Source organism: Sinocyclocheilus rhinocerous, unplaced genomic scaffold (genome assembly GCF_001515625.1).
Source record: "Sinocyclocheilus rhinocerous isolate Xijiao unplaced genomic scaffold, SAMN03320098_v1.1 scaffold1758, whole genome shotgun sequence".
Lineage (NCBI taxonomy): Eukaryota > Metazoa > Chordata > Actinopteri > Cypriniformes > Cyprinidae > Sinocyclocheilus > Sinocyclocheilus rhinocerous.
Genome location: NW_015631050.1, coordinates 142,670 through 155,049, shown reverse-complemented (window position 1 = coordinate 155,049; position 12,380 = coordinate 142,670). Strand labels below are relative to the sequence as shown.

The following is a 12,380-nucleotide window of genomic DNA, read 5'->3' as shown; positions in this document are numbered from 1 at the left end:
TATATATATATATATATATATATATATATAATTTTTTGGGGGGGCAATAGGGATTTCGCCTAGGGCGTCAAATTGGCTAGAAACGGCCCTGCCTCTCGGTGTAGATGCAGCATCACACAAAAAATAAAATAAAAAGCTGTATCCGTGGACAGTGGACATACCATCTACACATGAAGGTTGAGCATGGGTGGTCCCAGCAACCTGTCCAGGAAGACATGAGCACTTGACCGTCTGAGACCTCTCCTCTATTTTATTCTTATTACAGCAACGATGAGCTGCCACCACTTCACAGGTACCCGGCTTAACTTCAGACCGACCTTAGATTGACAGAAAGACAGTCAGAGACATTTCATGCACAATGTTCGTCATATTGCGTGTACACACATCTTGAAATATAAAATTGTGAAAACAGAGGCACAGGCAACATTATTTCTAGTATTCTGGCGCCCTCACATGGACATTCACAACACTACAATTAGCCTCCGCTGAGCTCTGATCCAGTGACTTCACAAAAAGCAGAACAAAAAAAACCCATTAATAATTACCTAAATTATTATTTTTAGCTAGGGAAGTTTCTGAACTTTGGTTAATTTGACACGGAGTGATGTATACTATATATATATATACTATTTGACTTTAAGTATGCAAATAAACGTAGGCTACTGTCAATCTACCAAACACCTCATGATGAATGATTGAATGAGTTATAATAAGTGGGTGGCAAATGGTTCTTTAGCTGTTATTAGCAGTGGTCTGACTGTGCTCCCAGCAGAGCCATATAACTGTGTGTCCAGTGTGTTTAATTGGACCTGAGGGGAAAGACAAAAGGGGGAGAGAGAAAGAGAGAGAGATGTTGCACTAGCTTAGCTCACCGGTTTGGCCTCGAGAGCTTTGGTTGCTGCTGGACACTGACTGTGAGCACAGGAGCCACACACACACAAGCAGAAGAGCCCCTGGTTTCTGCTTTACTTTATTCCTGTAGATAAGCTTCACGCAGATTTCTCTTTTGCAATGCATTCTTGCATTTTCCTGTGATAAAAAAGCAATGTATTTTGTCTTGATGATTATTTTAATACTGTGCAAGCAGCATATGTACTTACAAAAGCCTATTTCTATAGCATATTTAAAAATAACAGAATGTGCCCAAAGCTTACAGCTAAAATACCGAGAAATATGAATATTATGACATCATACATTCAGTACATCTTATTAACCATAGTAATTGCTCTGCCTCAAACTGGTAGATCTTTAGAGGATACCTGAATTTAGAATGACACTTCACTTAATGCTCTGTCATCTGCGAGCCATCAAACGCAAAAGAATGTCTGAGGCTCAGTAGCATCATCCTTGTTATAATCTTCACCATATGCAAGGCCTAGAAAGAAACAAAAAGTGTGAGGGAAATAAAATACTGTTAGCGATTAGAGTCAGTATTACTGTCGAGTCCCCCGGGGTCAATCTGATCTTTCATCTGCCAATCTGCATCCCTGACATGACTAGTGAGCTCAGGTGACTGCTCTCATCTGACTGTTATTGACAGAGTATCCGTAAACACAAGCTTTTATATAGTACCTGACTATGGAAAACCGCTACCTAGCGCTTTTCCAGGTCTCCCAGGAAAGATAACAAAAATGTTGTCAGGATAACATTTTTAATGTTCAGGATATTCACACATTTTCAAAGCACAGTAGCAACTTCACGTAAAGCCTATCTAGATCCACTTGCTTACCAGCTCATCATGACTATAGCCTAAAACTGACAGGACGTTAAATGTAGCCTAAACAATAACAAACAAACAAAAAAAATATATTAGACCAAAACATGATGTTAATTAGAATGAATCCGAGATGCATGACTACTCAAGGTTGAAACTCTTTTCTTTCACTTTTTTTATTCAGTTTTTCCGTTTTAAATCCCCGTTGTTCACCCTGAAGAGTAAAAAATTAAAAGTAATAGGCTTGCAATCTATTCGTCGAGGCTTTGCCAAATTAAGGTAAAAACATCACAGAGGTTAAGGGAGAAAGGCTACATGCTTATTAACGAATGCAAACCAATACTGAAAAACAACGTAGGCCTAATATCTGTTATTTAAATTACTGGTATAGGCTACTCATTTACAGACACTTCCTGACTTCTAAACAGACGAAAATTGTGATAAATTGAGCCAATAGATTCGCTGACTCGTGTCAATCTTCCCTTTTCAGAAGAGTGTCGTTTTCGAGGACTATTTCTCTTCACTTTTTTATAGTATATGACGAAAAATGCAAAAGATTAAAACAAGCTCCTTAATGAACTAATGCGATATTTGCGCAGCTTTATTTGCTATTAGGCTACTACACAAATAACTTGTAAATTGTCGCGGACATAAAAAAAACCCAGTCACGCCGCGTTTACGTTACTCATAATTTTCATGTACACATACAGTATTTGAGGATAATTTTGTAAACGAATAGAAAATACAAATATTTCGAACTGCTCCTTTTAAAAATGTAAGTTTAGAGTTGCCTTACCTGTATTTCTTAAGGGAAACGAGTGTCCCTCCTCTTCATGTATTAATTCAAAACTGGTTTAGCAAAGTCAGAAAGACGCTTAATCAAGAGACCATCTGTTCACATTCAGATCTTCTCTATTACTACTCTAAAGGCGATTACTTGTGTTAGTTACGCGGTAGACAGGGATATTTCTTTCATAGCGCGAGCTCATGACAGTTTCAGGAAGAAACTGTCTATTCTATACCGCCATACTAATATTTCCACAGTATTTGATAACAACACTAATACATGTGATTTAACTTAAGTCCAATTAAAAGGATATTTTAGATATGCATAAAATTTATAATATGCGTGTTTTGTAATAATCATAAGTATTAAATAATAAAAATACCTGTTTATTTTAGTATACATAAATTTGTAAACAGCTGAAATTTTAAGTGCTTAATTTTGGCTTTTGCTAAATTTGGCATTTTGTAAATTCAACTTGCCTGGACAACCAAAAACTAAAGACTTTGTACAGACTTAATCAAGAAAAAAAGAGAGTCAGCTGATTGAAGTTTTTAATTGTGTCAACAACATCAGCATCTGTCATGCTTGTGTCTTCATAATCAAACCTGCCATCATCTCTCACCATCTCCAGTGCATTCCAGTGACCCTCACTGATCCCAGTGTTTTGCGGTGAACCTCAACGACCCCAATGTCATCCGAGTGACCCTCACTGATCCCATTGTCTTGCAGTGACTCTCACCGGACCCAATGTCTTTGTGGTGACCCTCATTAGCACCAGTGTTTTGCTGTGACCCTCGCCAGCCACATTCTCTTGCAGTGACCCTCACTAGCTCCGCTGTTTTGTGGAGACCCTTACTTGGCCCAGATGTCTTGGGGTGACCCTTGCCAGCGCAGTGTCTTTGCAGTGACCCTCACCTGCCCCAGTGTCTTGTGGTGAACCTCACTGGCCTCAATGTCTTCCGGGTGACCCTCACCAACCCCACTAACTTGCCGTGACCCTCGCCAGAAACATTGTCTTGCAGTGACCCTCACTTGGCCCCATTATCTTTTAGTAACGCTCACCGGACCTAGTGTCTTCCAGGTGACCCTCACCTGCCTCAGTGTCTTACAGTGACCCTCACCAACCCCAGTGTTTTGCAGTGACCCTCGCCAGCCCCACTGTTTTGCGATGACCCTTACTTGGCCCCAATGTCTTGCAATGGCCCTCACCGGCCCCAGTGTTTTGCAGTGACCCTCACCGGCCCCAATGTTTTACGGTGACCCTCACTTGGCCCCAATGACTTGCGGTGACCCTCGCCAGCCCCAGTGTTTTGCAGTGACCCTCACTTGGCCCCAATGTCTTGCGGTGACCCTCGCCAGCCCCAGTGTTTTGTGTTGACCCTCACTGAGCCCAGTGCCTTGCGGTGACCCTCACCGACCCAAGTTTTTTGTGGTGACCTTCACCAAACCCATTGTCTTGTGGTGACCCTCACTGACCCCATTGCCTTCCGGTTGACCCTTATCAGTGTTATCTAGTGACCCTCACCAGCCCTTTTATCTTGCAGTGACCCTCATCGGTAACCCTCATCTGTGTTTTGCGGTAACGCTCATTTGGCCCCAGTGTCTTCTGGTGACCCTCACTGGCCCCATTGTCTTGTGGTGACCCTCACCGACCCCATTGTCTTCCGATGACCCTCACTGGCTCCATTGTCTTGTGGTGACCCTCACCGACCCCAGTGTCTTCCGGTGACCCTCACCGACCCCACTGTCTTCTGGTGACCCTCACTGACCCCAGTGTCTTCTGGTGATCCTCACCGACCCTACTGCCTGGCAGTGAACCTCACTGGCCCCAGTGTTTTGTGGAAATCCTCACAAGCCATAATGTCTTCTACTCTCCTATGTCTGCGTCTCCACTCTGGCAGAGGCCTCTCCACTCTCTGTGTCGTTGCTATGAGGCAAAGGAATAAAAAAAATATATGTAAAGTTTGTTCACTAAACACATTCAGGACCAATAAAACTTTAATCTTGACTCTCTTCTAATCTTATTCATAGTAAAACTTTATTTCTAAACTTCATATGAGCGCATGCACAGGACAACCAGGTCAGTCTCTTCCTCTCTCTTTTTCATCACCAAACATAAAAATGTTGTCTAGTGTGATCATACTATGTACCTGCAAGTGCATGAGCACAACTTTCTCCAAAAACCTCTTAATCGTTTTCTCAATCGTCCAAGTCGTCCAATTTTAGGCAGCTTTGATCTGGAACATACATACATAAAACAAGCATGAATGTGGACTGACAAGCATTATACAATAAACTAATTATAATAAACCTGTAATGACCAGCATCCTGTGTACCTGCACAAGTGTGTGTGATTTTAGCAAATGTACCTTATTTTTGTTAGTGGCAGCTGTTGGACACACTCTTCATTAGCCCAGTCCCTTTCCTCCTAAAACACACAAACACATTTCTAAACATTTTCAATCTCTCATATATATACAAAACTAAAGAATTATCTATTATTATTTACAGTTTAACAACATTCTTATTTAATTCATAAAGCCAATCACACGAAGATGTGACCATCATTTGAAACATAAACTTCTAACGCCGTATAAACTCACTGCTGTGATGCTGGTGGGTGCATGAGGGTACATGTTTGGCAGAAGGTGGATCAGGTTGTCCAGCAGGTGCTCAGTCAAAGCGTTACACTGCCCCTGTTCCTCAACCATGGTGGGGCTGAGAGGAACGCTGTACACACAGACAACAAATGTGTCACCTTACTAAATACACCACACACCCATCTTCATTTTATGATTGACAGCTCCATCAGACTGCAGGTCTCTGCGTCTCATAAGACTCTGAAAACTTGTGCATGTAATTCTAGACGACTCAGACCTTTAGTTATGTAGTAATGTGTTCAGAAGAACGGACTATCAGCTGAATACACACGCTGAAAACATTTACTGAAAGATGCTGGGTCCAAAAACTATTGACAAGTTCCCAGATGTCATAAGATTTAGATGACTCTCAGCAGCCGCACGGGACAGGAAGAACATTAGGTAGCAGAGGACATTAAAATGTTCCTCTGGGAGACTGTTCAGGATCGTCCTCACAGCCTGATTCAGTTCTCTCTCTTTTGAATCTGCAAGATAAAATAAAGAATTCAAGAATATTCAGTCAAATTTGATAAATCTGTTTTGTTGTGCAGCGAGTACTTAAAATGTGCTCTCATCACCACCTCAACTTCACTTACCTTTGAACACATTCAGCAGTTGTGTCCTGTGTGACTCTGGAATAAGTGCACCAGGCAATTCCCTGAGGAAAACTTTCAACAAGGAGGCCGGAGTAAGAATATCCCCACTGTCAAACTCTGGAAATCCTCCTTGATCAAAACTTATCCTCAGTTCCCGGCAGCGTTTCACTGACCCGCTGGCTCTGAACAGGCCACTCTTACTGAGACCTAAACACAAACACAGAGTTTACAAATGCACACAATCTCTGCATACAATTGACAAACACTGAGAAACACTGTCACACACGACACTCACCGTGCTTCTCCACAAACTCCACTATGTGTGTGAGCACCAGAGGAAGACCCTGCCTCATCTGTCCACTCTTCCTCAGGCTGATGAGGGGAACACCGAACACAGCTCTTGGTGTTTCCACCTACACAAGACAAAAGTTCAGTAGAAAAAAAAGGAAGGTTTACTGGGAATTATACTGCACAGCACACCATGCATGAGAAAGCAACTTTATGACGGAAACGGAAACTTTATGAAGCTCTTCACTGGACAGTCATTATTTGTGAATTGTTAGTAATCTGCTGTGTGCATATCGCATATTACTTACACACACTGATAAAACACTAACCGCTCCCATTTCCATGAAAGGATCGGGGGGGTTTCAGTCGCCGAGTTGTCAACCAATCCGATGATTGTCCGAAGCCGTGAGTCAAAAAAAGAAAAAGGTCAAAGCCGGGAATCCAAACCGAATCAAAATCTCGCGTCAAAAACGGAAGGGAGTCAAAATCCGAGAGTCAAAATACGAAGCGAATCCAAAGCCGATAGTCAAAGTCCGAAAACAAGTCAAAAACCGAAAATGAATAGCCGAAAAATTCAATCACTGTAGAAACTCGCCAAACGCACAAAAAACACCAACCGCAACAATCTCCAAATCTCCCAACAGAGAATTCTAGAAAAGAATGTTCATATGTACCTGCTGCACTCTTCACGTCATAATTGCGCTCTACTGATGTAGAACATTCTTATTATGGTCCAGTTGTGTTTGATTACCATTACTAATTGTGCATACATTAACATTTAAGACACTGAAATATAAATAAAATTAAAGCAATTAATGCAAACAAATAAAAATAATTTTCAGCAGAGTGAATACAGCTACATAACGCTGTTTCCTCATATTTCAACTAAAATATACATTTGCCAATAAATGTTAAACAACTTCAGCAAATAATTTATTATAGGTCAAATTCTTTCACAAACATCTGCAAAAACAATATGTACATACATTAACTTAAAACACATTTTACAAGACACAAAGGCAAACAACAGAAATAAAACTACAATGGTAACACTTTACACTAATGTTAACCGAGACCTTACTGTAAAGTGCTATACCTACTAAACAAAAACTGCAACTGACACAGGATTACCAGAGGCCTGTCCCACAAAACTATTTAAAGAAATTCAATATAGGATTGGTTTCATCAATGTTCATTCTAAAAAACATGAATATAAACACTTACACGAGATCACGATGAATAATATGATCATTATTAGAGCTCAAATGAAAGTGCTTTAATTTGGAGTGAGAGATACAGGATGAGTGACTTCACTGCACGTCTTAGACATGCTGATTGGTCAAATACATGTTTGTGACCTGTGATTGAGAACATAACTTGCACTGGAGTAAGTTAATTGTGCAGTGTTTGCTACTATCCCAGTGAACACCAATCTACCTTTGTGGTACTGAATCTTACCTGATTAAACTCGCTTTGTGGTACAGGTCTCATCATCCTTGCATAATAATCCTAAAATTGTCTGGATTGTTGGTTAATAAAATGACAACATTCCTCATAAATTATGAGTTACAAATGAATGAGAACACAATACATGATATTTCAGTTTGAAGTACAAAGCACATACAGACTCTACACATGAAGGGAGTTATTTAGGTATATGATGCAAATAAACTTGTTGCGGGTGAATTTGAGGAACCTTTGCCATTAAATTAACTTTGTACATGTTTAATGCTGAATGCTTCTGACGTGAAGTTGAGCTTGAAGAGGACAGTCTGAGGCGTGGTGACATCAGCAACAGCTAACTCCTGTCTATCAGCCAATCACAGCTCTTCAACACACATACACACAAATCATGGTGAAACACGGACATGGTGAATAAAATGATAATGCTGGCAACCTTCTGACCATTTGGGAATTCAATTTCAATTGTGCTTTTGTGGTTCTCATGGCTTGAAAAGATCTCACCTTTCAAAGTTTTGCAAAGATTGGGTCTAGTTCTTTCTTCAATTGAGGCAATGGTCTGAAGAACACAAATAAAACCTTAAGATTTAAGCAGTACAGAAATATAATAAACATCATTATATTCCGAATCTTAGCATATTGATACTGTCTCACCTGCAGGTAGAGTGTTTTATTTATGCCTTCAAGTGTTGCAGTGATAGCCGGGGACTTCATTTGTCTAAAAAGAACGTTTTAAATTCAAGCAGATCAGTATTTATAAATCATTTGCAGGGAGAGAGAGTTGATGGGAATCGTGTACTTACAGAGAAGCATTCTCAGTCAGATACTCCAGCACCTCTTGCAGTTTAGCAGACGGTGGAAACTGTAGTTTTTAAAACTCAACTACATAAATTAAGAATAAAAAAAAAAAACCTAAAGGAAGAATATAGTTGTTTCCTCTCAGGTTCAATCCATACCAGCGATGACTGCATTTGTGGATGCAACAGCAGGGATGATTCGTTTAACCACACCTGAAAGAAAAGCATGAACATCTTAGAATTACAGTCTATAAGAAAGCACTCTTGACGTTTCTCAGCTATATCAGTGAGCTGGCTTTACCTTGAGTGAGTCTGTAGGTGACACCAGTGATATTAAACTCAGCTGCTCTCTTTAAAGACTCCTGGAACACCCACTGAACGTGCTCTGGGTTATCACCATCCAGACCAACAGCATCTGCAGACACACAACAATCACATGGCAATGTAGAGCCATTCAATTCACCGTCAAAAATGTCAGGGTCATATAAACTCTTAAAAACAAATGTATATATATATAGCTTACACACCTCCAAAGGGTTTGTCTTTGGGCCACTGCAGCACTCTCACATACTCTATGCACTGCTCTGGTAGCCGTGGCATTGAGGCAATAGTGCACATTGGGAAAGTGATCTGAAGAGAGCACAGACAAAAGCAGACAGTCACTTCATCTCAGCACTACGAGTGATGTATAATTGTATGGTCACAGCAAACCCTTCATTTACAGTGATGAATGGAATTAACAGCATATGAGGGTGAGACTACAGTACTTGTGGTGGGTAAAGCTCCAGTGTGCAGTCTATACAAGCTGTCATTCCCGGCAGGATGACTCTTGCATTCCCTTTAAAGCCCTCTGTCCCTCCATCTATCAGAGGAATGATAGAGCTGGGATCCAAAACTCCATCTTCATAAGAAAGCAGGGACAACTGAAGAGAAACCACACCAACTACAGTTAAACCAAAACACATCTGCCAGGGCTTATAGCTACTGTGGCAGACATTATATGATGGTAAGGTAATGAATTTACTATAATGCTGCATATTCCTTTTCACTTAATAAAAAATTTAATATTTTAATACTGGAAGTGTCAAAGCTGCACTAGACTAGTCAGATGTGAGCCCAAGCAGAGGCTTAAGTAAAATAAAATCCACAAAGAAAAAAAAGTATTTGCAATGAAATTTCATTGGTAAAAAAAAAAATAGGTTACACTTTATTTTAAGGTGTCCTTGTTACAGTGTAATTATACATTTAAATACTGAGTAATATTAATGAACTACATGTACTTACTATATGGTTAGGGTTAGGATTAGGGTTTGGCTTAGGGTTACTTGCATGTAATTATGTATAATTTATTGTTATTATAATAGTAAGTACATGTAACATGTGTAACAAGGACACCTTAAAATAAAGTGTTACCAAAAATGACTGAGTTATAAGTTATTTTACAACAGCAAAACTATTTTACACATAATTTTAGTATTGTTACAAGTACTTTTACAGCATTATGTGAAAATCCTGATCACCCTTTCGGGTTTATTTCGCAATAAAGACCTGCTAACTGCACATCATTCCTCTTATTACACAAATTAAGTATTTAAGAAATTTTAATTGAATTTATTTTAACTAAATAAAATAAAATTAATTGTAAAAATTTAAAATACAATATTTGTTGATACAAATATTACAGATGGATGGGGAATAAAATGACTGTGTGGCTTGTCCGTCTCAATGGGGGCAGTTTAGTTTTAAAGTGCAGGTAGTTTCAATGTGTTATTAAGCAAACATTTGTTTACTGGCTTTTGATAAAAATCCAAGTCATAGTTAAATGCATTTGATGTATCTGAACTGACCAGCATCCCATTTATACAGCGCCTGGCAATGATTGAGTCCAGTCCACAAACAATAATATGAAACTCTACAGGGCAAAGAAGAAATATTCATAGATCAGATCACAGACTCTATAAATACTTCAAAGAGAGGGGTTCTGATATAATGAAAAATCTGCACTAACGTCTATAGAACGAAGCATCAAAATCTTGATTTTTTTTTTAAGTGTCTGAAATCAAATTAAGAAATTTTTTGTTGAGATGAGATGTTAAGCACGTGTGTTCAGAACTTCAGTAAAAGTGTAAAGTCATAGTCATAGCAGAGGCATTAACTTAAAGGATACGGTACAACATTACAACCAGGAACACGCTGGTTTATAAACTCTGCTGCCACATCTGCTTTAGGTCGTCCAACATCTTTGGACCTTTAAGAAGTTAGGCATAAATAAAATTAAATAATGTAGGTGCCAACAAACTCAGATATCCATTTTAAAATGCACACTTTAATGGTCGTACCTAAAGAGAAACTGTCTGTTGAGGTTGGAGACATCAATGATGTCCATATCCACAACATGATTATGACGAAAACCTGACAGAGCCTTAAAAAAAAGTATGCTCAGGTTTTCACTGAATAAAAAAAAAAATAATAATAAGGGGCTGGATTTAAAATATAGATAGAGATCTTACCAGGTTTTTCAGTAGTTCACAGCCAAGACCCCCAGCTCAAATGACCAGGATTTTGCATGTTTCCAACAGAAACTGTAGTGTCTTTTAAAATGAAGTACAAAGTGTCCAAATATCACAAAACAAGAAGAGAAAAAATTGAAAAATAAATAAATAAATATATATTTTTAAATAAATAATATAAAGTACTACTTTTTCTCACCTCCTCATTAGGTTCAAAGTCTGGGTGTGTGAAGGGGCCAGTTCTCTCCAGAAACTTCTGCATGTGACTCTAGCGGCCTTTCCAGTCACCGATACCACAACCTTCAACTGCCATGCTAGCAAAAAACTAAATTTAAAAAAATCCCAAAATATACTTAAGATACATGTGACAACCACCATAATGCAGTGTTACCTATAGCCCGGGGCTGTGTCCGAAATCGCCCCCTATACCCTTAAATCCCAGCAAACATTTGGACGTTTAATGACCGTTGAAAAGACGTCCCTCCGACACGTCCCGTCATGGTTGAAAAATATATCCAAAATGAAAATTGAACCGACGTCTTTGACGTCTTCTGTCCGTGAATTACACGTCTTTTCTGCACGTCCCTGGACGTCTAAATGTGTCATCTTCTGGATGTTTATAAGATGTGTTGCTGCATAATTTAAGTATAAGCCTGCATATAAAATAATCACACACCCATTGTGCAACATCGTGAAAGGCACATCTGAATTTGACCAATGTTCTAAAAAGGTCCAAAATCGGTCCAGTCAGACCTGAACGTCTATAAAACGTTTTAATCACGTGTATCACAAACAATAACACATTTGTGGACTAAAGTAAAAAAAGAGTGTTCTAATTTACCACATATTTTATTGTGAATACTACATTTAAAAAAAAAAATTATTCCATTTGTTAAACAGCTACTATTCAAACAAGAAAATATAGCACTAGTACCTAATGAATAAGTACTAGTACTTAATGGAAAAGATACTAGTATCTAAAAAATAGATACTAGTACCATGAAAATAGATACTAGTACGGCTTATAGATTAAATGTTAAAACGGCTTGCCATACACAGCCCGGGAGGTTGCCGCTTGCTTGTAACCCACTTCTATCGCCATTTATTTTGACAAATATTTTTTTCCTTTGCAATTTTTAGGCGTGCTGAAGGGAAGATCGCCACTGGTTTAATACAGCTCGACATTAAATGTCATCTGAAGAGAACAAAAATGGTATAAGTAAGAGTATAAAGTAGGCCTATGTCCTCAGCACATAACTAAATACTATCAGTGCTTGTGTACAGCATCAAGCTATAATTTAATTTTTACACACTGACCATGAAGATCACAATGACTGGACTTTTTACTATGCCTTTATAGTTTATTTTCTTTGATTCAGAGATTTGTTTGTTTTTTTCCCTTGTCTCATGAATTGCTTGCCTGTATAGTTTGCATCATCAGTAAGGTGTATCATAATGCAGATTTTTAAACTATTCTTCATTTTTATTCACTCTTCTTCAAAACTGATTTCATTTCACACAGAATGTCATAGCTAATTTATGACCAGAAAAACAACCCCATTCATAACTGTTTATTGTTACAAATTAT

The 12,380-nt window shown here is 38.8% G+C and overlaps 2 protein-coding genes and 1 pseudogene across 5 annotated transcripts in view; all 3 read right to left on the bottom strand.

The window, feature by feature from the left end:
* The window catches only part of LOC107741317 (protein FAM19A4), a 6,047-nt gene extending 4,716 nt beyond the window's left edge, over positions 1 to 1,331 (bottom strand). The window contains exons 1-3 of the mRNA XM_016554013.1: positions 1,260 to 1,331; positions 873 to 1,029; positions 162 to 317 (exon numbers count right to left, since the gene is read on the bottom strand). Of these exons, the coding sequence (XP_016409499.1) occupies positions 162 to 317; positions 873 to 1,017 (301 nt within the window). The 5' untranslated portion in view covers positions 1,018 to 1,029; positions 1,260 to 1,331. The remainder of the gene's footprint in view (positions 1 to 161; positions 318 to 872; positions 1,030 to 1,259) is intronic.
* LOC107741316 (protein FAM13A-like) lies at positions 1,323 to 6,950 on the bottom strand. 4 transcript variants are annotated; one of them, XR_001640195.1, is made up of 9 exons: positions 6,333 to 6,950; positions 6,032 to 6,149; positions 5,737 to 5,943; positions 5,448 to 5,625; positions 5,105 to 5,231; positions 4,871 to 4,929; positions 4,652 to 4,738; positions 3,681 to 4,428; positions 1,323 to 1,375 (listed from the first exon to the last, which is right to left on the bottom strand). XR_001640195.1 is itself a non-coding variant. In XM_016554012.1 (8 exons), the coding sequence occupies exons 1-8, from the start codon at positions 6,366 to 6,368 to the stop codon at positions 4,377 to 4,379; spliced, it is 864 nt and encodes a 287-aa protein (XP_016409498.1). In that variant the 5' UTR covers positions 6,369 to 6,950; the 3' UTR covers positions 3,414 to 4,376. The 4 variants fall into 4 exon arrangements, 1 of the variants encoding a protein (XP_016409498.1); XR_001640194.1 differs by lacking the exon at positions 1,323 to 1,375 and adding an exon at positions 3,038 to 3,382 and having other exon boundaries at positions 3,441 to 4,428; XR_001640196.1 differs by lacking the exons at positions 1,323 to 1,375; positions 4,652 to 4,738 and adding an exon at positions 3,038 to 3,382 and having other exon boundaries at positions 3,441 to 4,428.
* A 167-nt stretch (positions 6,951 to 7,117) lies between these two features.
* On the bottom strand, positions 7,118 to 11,707 carry LOC107741335 (NEDD8-activating enzyme E1 catalytic subunit-like; annotated as a pseudogene).
* Between the last annotated feature and the right edge of the window lie 673 nt (positions 11,708 to 12,380).

Bases quoted from the DNA above. Each gene is read 5' to 3' on its own strand.
- LOC107741316 (XM_016554012.1), bottom strand. From the start codon at position 6,368: ATGGAAATGGGAGCGGTTAGTGTTTTATCAGTGTGT. The intron at 6,150-6,332 runs GTAAGTAATATG...TGTCTTGTGTAG, and splicing joins TTAGTGTTTTATCAGTGTGT to GTGGAAACACCAAGAGCTGT. The intron at 4,739-4,870 runs GTACATTTGCTA...TGTATGTTCCAG, and splicing joins CTGCCACTAACAAAAATAAG to ATCAAAGCTGCCTAAAATTG.